The sequence below is a fragment of the Platichthys flesus genome, chromosome 23 (genome assembly GCF_949316205.1).
Source record: "Platichthys flesus chromosome 23, fPlaFle2.1, whole genome shotgun sequence".
Taxonomy (NCBI): domain Eukaryota; kingdom Metazoa; phylum Chordata; class Actinopteri; order Pleuronectiformes; family Pleuronectidae; genus Platichthys; species Platichthys flesus.
This window is the reverse complement of record NC_084967.1, coordinates 13570743-13578327: the sequence shown is the minus strand read 5'-3', so window position 1 is coordinate 13578327 and position 7585 is coordinate 13570743. Positions and strand designations below refer to the sequence as shown.

Below are 7585 nucleotides of genomic sequence, written 5' to 3'. Positions count from 1 at the left end.
AACTACTGAACATACAGTTATTATGTTATAATAATGATAAATTAATGTTGTCAACTTACTAGTAAACATACATTTATTGTGTTATAATAATGATATATAATGTTATAAACTAGTAAACATACATTTATTGTGTTATAAAAATGATAAATTAATGTTATAAACTACTAAACATACATTTATTGTGTTATAATAATGATAAATAATGTTATAAACTAGTAAACATACATTTATTGTGTTATAATAATGATATATAATGTTATAAACTAGTAAACATACATTTATTGTGTTATAAAAATGATAAATTAATGTTATAAACTAGTGAACATACATTTATTATGTTTCATAAAGATAATTCATGTTATAAACTAACCTGACTGCTGCTGTCCTGAACATTTGTTCAAACCTGGCGGTTCTCCGGCATATGTCTTCCCTTCCGGTCCGTCGCTTCCGGTGGAGACGTTGCTCGACGAGAAACGGTGAGGGATTCGTCGTCTCTTGGTTCCGCAGTGAAAATGGCCTCCCGTGCCGCGAGTGACAGATGAGCCGCAGTCCGCCGCCGTTCACCGACACTACTGAGCCGTGGTCCGAGTCCCTGCGCCCGGGTGTGTTGCGGAGCTCGTCGCAGAGGGTCTGCGAGGCTGACGAGGCACACGAAGCAGTCATGCCACATCCCCTGTGGCCGGAGCCGCTGTCCGCAGCTCAGCTCAAGCGGCTGGAGGAGCACAAATACAGCGCGTCCGGCCGATCGCTGATCGAGCCCCCGTGTCAGATCTACTGGAACTGGCTCGTGGAGCAGACGCCCACATGGGTCGCCCCGAACACGCTGACCATCGTGGGCCTGATGGTCAACATTGTGTCCACCGTGGTGCTCATGTATTATTGTCCCACGGCGACGGAGGAGGTGAGTTCAGCGACCTTGGCTCAAAGTTCCCACCCGTTGCCGCGAAGCCTGTTTAGGAAACTACGTGAATTAAAGTTCCATCGCCGTTTGCTATCGTCATATGCATCAAACACCGCGATGTGACGTATTTTTCCAAATCAGCAGAATCTATTTGTTAATTCGGCTCACACGCGAACCTCGTAACTACTTTAGTCTGGAGGTTACATCAGATCCAGCTTCACGGTTGGGGTCATGTTTCCCGCTAACGCCCTCAGCGTTTCTGGGACACTTCTTGAGGAATCAGTACAGAACAAACACAGAAAGTGCACGTGTTATTTATTTATACCCTCCTTCATGTATGCCCCCTAAAGGCGAATTACAGATGGTCCCATGTTGATTCAGGAAATATCCTTAAAGGTGCACTGTTTGTTTGGCCTCACACAACCCAGGACTCGTTAAACTATCAGATCTTTTACGGGGTTCGCTGCGGGTAGATTGAGACGTGATGGGAAGTTGACGTCTGGGACACGTGGTTTTGCCCCCGAGATCATGTGATGCAGATGATGTTGATAGCAAAACAGCAGTTTGCACAAAGATGGGATTTTGTCTCAGATCCCCGTTAAGAGAGGAGGCTCCCTGTTCATTAGCTGCTGAGGTCATTGGAAATTAACTGTGACTTAAAACTCAAAGAAACGTCTGTTGATGTGAAAAGAGTCCAGATCCGCCTCCACTACAACATCAGCTACGGATGCAGAACTGTTTTGAAACTAAAATACATAAAAACAGCTGCTGCAGGGACCAACTGAGCCCAACACATGACCTGTGATCCACTTAACCTGTGTATCCGGGTTCACTGAGGAGCAGCGACCTCAGCCTGACATGCATAGGTGTGTGTGTGTGTGTGTGTGTGTATATGTGTGTTTATCAGATGTACACCTTTGTCCGATCTACCCAGGAGAACCTTGCCACTCAGTCCGCAGTCCACGCAGCACGCTGTGACTGTCAAATTCCACGAGTGCAAAGGCATTTCACTTTCCTCCCCTTTTACAATCGAGCAGCAGTAAATCAGGCCTGAGTCCACTCCTCTGCTCTGAAAGTCAGCCTGTCCCCGTGCACACACACATAGATATCACAGGCACGTGAGCAGAGTTCCCCCCGAAGTGACCTCTGTGTTGACCCTAAACTCTCCCCAGCACGTTAGGGCTGATAGAGGAAAAGTAGCTGTCTCTGGTCTCTGAGTGTGGAATTCTTGATCTCTCTGGAAAAACAGACGTTCTTTGTCTCGAACACAAACACAAACATGCTCACACACTCACATTGTGGTGGTAAACATGCTGTGTTGGCGCAGCTCTAGTGTCCAGATGGTCGGTAACCTCCACCCTAGTTGGAAGAGTCGACACACTCCCGTCAGCTGGAATCCCTCCCTCTCCTCACTCTAACTTCACTCACTGACACACACAGTTTGTGTTTGGATGATAAGACGAAAAAATGACATGTGTTAACATTTGATTATCCACATGTCAGTGGATTAAATAAATCTTGATTATGTTTTTCTGCCAGTTAAACTACTGACATTCTCACTCTTCCTTGCAAGTAGCAGAATCTAGCTCAACTAGTTTCATACTTTAAAAAGTTTTGATCATGCTTCAGACAACAATTTCCAAACATAAATAGAGATAATAATATAAGTGGTAAAAAGTTAGTTTGACAAACAAGTCAAAATAACTATAATGACCTAAAATTGCTTTCTGTGACACACAAACCTCAGCCAACAATTCAGTCAAGCTGCGCCAAATTCCACACACTCTTAGATATCAGTCCACTTTCTGTGCCAGGTTTTTGTTTTGCCAGATCCATGAATTATTCCCTTAGAAATCTGGGTCAAAATTCACAGTTTAGAAGCCAATACAAACTAGAAGATTGAATCGTTCAGGATCCAAACAGCTGCAGATAGCATTTCTCTCTATTGATCCGTCGTCTTATTGTTCCAGCTACTCTTTGCTTCCCCTCAGTGTGAGTTGCTTCACAGTAAAACAAGGTCCAGGTCTTTCTTCTGAGCAGGTTTCCCTAAATATGAGTCGTGCTCTGTCTCCTCTTTCCTCTCAGGCTCCGTGCTGGACCTTCTTACTGAGCGCTCTGGGCCTCTTCATCTACCAGTCTCTGGACGCCATCGACGGGAAACAGGCCCGGAGGACAAACAGCAGCTCGCCGCTCGGGGAGCTCTTTGACCACGGCTGCGATGCCGTCTCCACAGGTGCTTTGACACAAAACCTCCCCTGTATTCATGGAGAAGATCTTCATCATGTGCTTGTGGACTAACTCTCTCTTTCTCTCTCTGTGTTTCCCTGCAGTGTTTGTTGCTATCGGAACATGTATCTCGTGTGGCATCGGTCGATTCCCAGACTGGATGTTCTTCTGTGGCTTCATTGGGATGTTCATGTTCTTCTGCGCCCACTGGCAGACCTACGTGTCTGGGACGCTCCGCTTCGGCCTGTGAGTCCCGTGTTCAGTAGCGCCACGCGTGTCTGGCCTTCACCCGTTTGACTTCAGCTTCTCCTCTTATTTCAGCTAAAGCTAAAACTCACTCTCCGCTGTTACTCTCTGCTCAGGGTGGACGTCACAGAGGTGCAGATCTCCATCATGGTCATGTACGTGATGTCGGCTTTCGGAGGCGTGGGCCTTTGGCAAACTACGGTAACTCAGGAGGAAATATTTGCACGGTCACATGTACACGTCTGCAAGTGTTTTGCACACCCACACACATGGGAACACTTTCATTTCACCATGAGTGAGAGATTCTTTAGCTCCACACTAATCTTATCTGCATCAATTCCTAGTTTTTTTTTAGTCGTCCTTCTACACTTTGAATAGAATTTGTGTTTTACTTTCACTCTGCTGCCTCTGGAGGCTTGACTTAACATCACATGTGAGAAGGTAACTATGGGTAGCTAACGCCAACAGGTCATCTACAGGACATGATCTGGCTCAAAAAGCTGATGATGTCACCCGCATTTTTTTATTTACTTTTTATTTATTTACTTATGGTTTTTTTTGCTTTGCCCTCCCATCACGCTCAGCATGCCTGCAGCTCTCATAAAAGCCCTGTATCTTATTTCTGTGAGGAGGCTTTTCGGTCTTGGCATTAATTTTGACCTCCATGTGTTTCCGTAGCTGCCGATCATCGGACTGGAGCTGTACGTCTTCCCCATCGTGGGCATCATCGGGGGGGCCCTCTACTCCTGCTACAACTACTTCTACGTCATTTTGAACGGGGGTGTTGGCAAGAACGGCTCCACCGTGGCTGTAAGTCAACACAGATTCAGGAACATGCCTGATCTTGTAAAGCAGATGACGCAACTAATTCAAAAATCCCTGTTGTGTAGGACACCAGCGTGCTGAGTCCTGGTTTGCACATCGGCCTCATCCTCACCTTGGCCTTCATCATTTTCAAGAAGTCTTCCAGCAGCCTGTTCGAGAACCATCCCTGTCTCTACCTGCTCGCCTTCGGCATGGTCATCGCCAAGATCTCCAACAAACTGGTGGTAGGTTTGATTTAATTTTTGAATCCTCCCTTTGAGACCTTTTTTATTCCTCCATGTTATTCGGAGCATGTGATTCATGGTTTCTTTGTGTCTCTTCTTCAGGTCGCTCACATGACCAAGAGTGAGTTGCACCTCCCGGACTCGGCCTTCATCGGCCCAGGCCTCCTCTTCCTCAACCAATACTTCAACAGCTTTATAGACGAGTACACCGTCCTCTGGATCGCCACGGTCAGTACCACCCATACTACTGATTGTTCTCATTAAGATCCATGAGTTATTCTCAGAGAAATCTCTGAACATGTTCAAGACATTTTAAAAAGTATCCTGTATCTACACCAAAATGTGAAGGGTTCCTCTCTGACTCATACATATCCTGGCTTTTAGTTCTAAACATGGGCCGAGGTTAACAAACACAGGGCCTAAACTCCCCACAATGCAACTGGCATTTGTTTTCATCAGACTTCATTGTTTTCCTACTTTATTAGATGAGTAAATCTTAAATCTACTGTTTGCCCCTTTTGTTTATTTGTCGTCTTTACACTGATACTATTGATCAACTAATCACCACTCAGCCTGTCCTGTGCAAAGTGCAGCAACCGATCTGACTGTTGACCTGGTTCACTGTGTTGTAAATGATAAGTTCTCTTGTTCGCTCAAATCTACAGAAGACATTGTAATGGTATTATCTTGTGACATACATTGGAGTCACTTGACGACTTCTGAGGGATTATATCAGGTTAAATAAATATTTAAATACATATTTGATGTAGATAAATACTCTGTGTTTGTCTAGTGTGGTGTTAAACAAGCGTGTCACTGCACTCATGATAAATACCCCCCTCCCCCCGATATATTAGATTGACAGTTTAATAGAAGCAGGGGGGAGGAGCCGTAGCAGAAACCTGCAGGACAGGTGAGCCTTGTTGACTGAACAGGAAAAGAAGCAGCTTGTTATGGTGGTTCAGAGACGCTGGTTTCATTTAATCAGAAACTTAGTTCAGCTGCAGGTCACGGTTCAACGCACGCATCCCTTCACACAATGACATTAAATGAAACTGCTTTTGCAACTCTGCAACTATAATAATACTTTAGAGGCATCCTCTTTCCTCCTCAGTCCTAGTGTCCTCTCCATTTAATCCCCAAATACTTAAACTTGCCCGTTACCAAGGAGGTTGTGTGTCATTGTGAGTCAGCAGGATTACGCAAAAACTACCCAGACAATTTCCGTGAGATCATGGTGGTGGTTTGTGTTCTAGTTTCAAAGTATTACTCTAATACATATTTGTCTAAAATTGTTAATTGTCTGTTATCGTTCTTCACTTTTAACGAAGTTCCTTTTCTTTTTTTCTCCTTCAGATCCTCTCTCTTCTGGATCTCGTGCGCTACTGCACAGGCGTGTGCATCCAGATCGCGTCCCACCTGCGCATCCAAGTGTTCAGCATCACGCCGCCGGGCCACACGCACCGCGACTGACGGCCTGCCCGGCGGGAGGAGGCGGGGGGGGACACGGACATCTCCCCGCTCCTGGAAGCAGACGAGAAGCACGAGGGCGAGAAGCAACCCTCGGCCCTGAACCACTGCAGCCTTGACAAAGTGACCACTTTGGATTGAAAACTGCTTTCTTTGAGCAGATGGGGAAAACAAATTTAAACCAACTGGAATCTACAAACCAAAAAAATAATAATAACAGAAACGTTTGAAAAGCACGGATACGTGGAATTAGGAAATTAGGCGGAACCAGAGTTTCCCTTGAAATGGTTTTAATTTAATCACGAGTGCATGTCCAAATAAAAGAGACGTTGAAAGGGTACTCTTTACAAATCAATACCAAAATGTTATTTTTCAGTGGATATTTCAGTTTGGGCAAATATCAAAGCATTTTTATCTGCTTTGAATTTTTAAAAGAATTTTAAATTTTACGGTCGTCGTCATATTACGGTCGTCGCACATTAAACACGTGACCATCAAAATAATCAATAAATCACTGATATTTACCCAAACTGAAAAGAGGAGCCATCGAAACAACTCTTAGTCTTTCTGTTTTTATTTATTAAATGAATGTGAATCAATCGGGGGTGGGGGGGGGTAAACGAATCGGTTTTAAAAATACAGATTAAAAATGACCTTAAAAGCCCAAAAAATAGTTTCCAGTGAAGTTTGCGCTGTGGCAGATTGTCAGTGAGCTACGTGAAGGGGCAACAGTTTTGTGTTAAGGCTGAAAAAACGCTGATCGGGTTTTCTATCAGGCTTCGCTCACCAACATCAGTTATTTCATCTCATTCTGCAGACGTGGAAAAATAAAGATTATAAGATTTACCTGCAGCCTTTTGGTGCCGTCAGCTGATGAAGCATTAACACTGGACTCGTCCTGCTTTCTCTGTTCTTCTCCCTGAAGGGCTAACGCTATAATTATATGTGATTGTACAGAATTCAACTGAAGACGCCTTAAAATATTTTTGTTGTAATTACTGTTAAACTTTGTGCATATTTAAAGTTTTTTTTTTTTCTTTCCTTTTTCCCACTGAAATGTCGCGTACCATCGGAAGCTGTTCCCTCGGGACATTTCTTCACTTATACAAATGTAAATTATGTATAGGTGAGTGATTCATTCGCAGATTTGTTGGGTTGTCGGTAATTTTTACTCATTATTCAGGTGCATTCTGGATGAAAAGGGATATTTCTGTCGTGCCGGGAAACTATTTAGAGGTAAAAAAAAAAAAAATTAACCAGCGGTATTCTTGATTTGCTCAAATAACATTTCTTCAGGATTGTGGACTTTATAAAGAGACATGTCTTGAGTTGATTTTGCATAAGTGAGGATGGAGTGTGGAACTATGCATCAGGACGTATAACCTTGATTTGAACACTATGTTGCACTGTTGAATTATAGGAAGACGCCTTTCTACTAACAGACACGAGTGGAAACGATTGTAATAAAGAAAGTATTTTTCCTGTGGTTTTGTCGTCCGTGTCAGTGGTGGGAAAAGAGTCCGAACCAGTACAAGCTCAGAAGAGAGGAATCCGTAACGTTGATGTGTCTTAACAGAAACACATTTAGATAAGACCTTAAGATGAGAAGTACTGGGGTGAAAAGTACAATATATCAATATAAAGTGTTTATAGAGTAGAAGTGTGAAGAAGAATGAAATGGAAAAACGCCTCA

General features: G+C 43.7%; 1 protein-coding gene across 1 annotated transcript; it reads left to right on the top strand.

The window, feature by feature from the left end:
- The first annotated feature begins 458 nt into the window (after positions 1 to 458).
- chpt1 (choline phosphotransferase 1) lies at positions 459 to 7378 on the top strand. The gene is made up of 8 exons (XM_062383238.1): positions 459 to 901; positions 2987 to 3134; positions 3232 to 3373; positions 3490 to 3574; positions 4052 to 4183; positions 4264 to 4422; positions 4525 to 4650; positions 5779 to 7378. Exons 1-8 carry the CDS (start codon positions 539 to 541, stop codon positions 5893 to 5895), a joined length of 1272 nt encoding a protein of 423 aa, XP_062239222.1. The 5' UTR covers positions 459 to 538; the 3' UTR covers positions 5896 to 7378.
- The last annotated feature ends 207 nt before the right edge of the window (positions 7379 to 7585 follow it).

Excerpts from the sequence above, each read along its gene's own strand:
- chpt1 (XM_062383238.1), top strand. The coding sequence starts at position 539 with ATGAGCCGCAGTCCGCCGCCGTTCACCGACACTACTGAGCCGTGGTCC. Across the intron at positions 3,135-3,231 it reads CTGCGATGCCGTCTCCACAG|TGTTTGTTGCTATCGGAACA; the intron begins GTGCTTTGACAC and ends GTTTCCCTGCAG. Across the intron at positions 4,651-5,778 it reads CCGTCCTCTGGATCGCCACG|ATCCTCTCTCTTCTGGATCT; the intron begins GTCAGTACCACC and ends TTTCTCCTTCAG.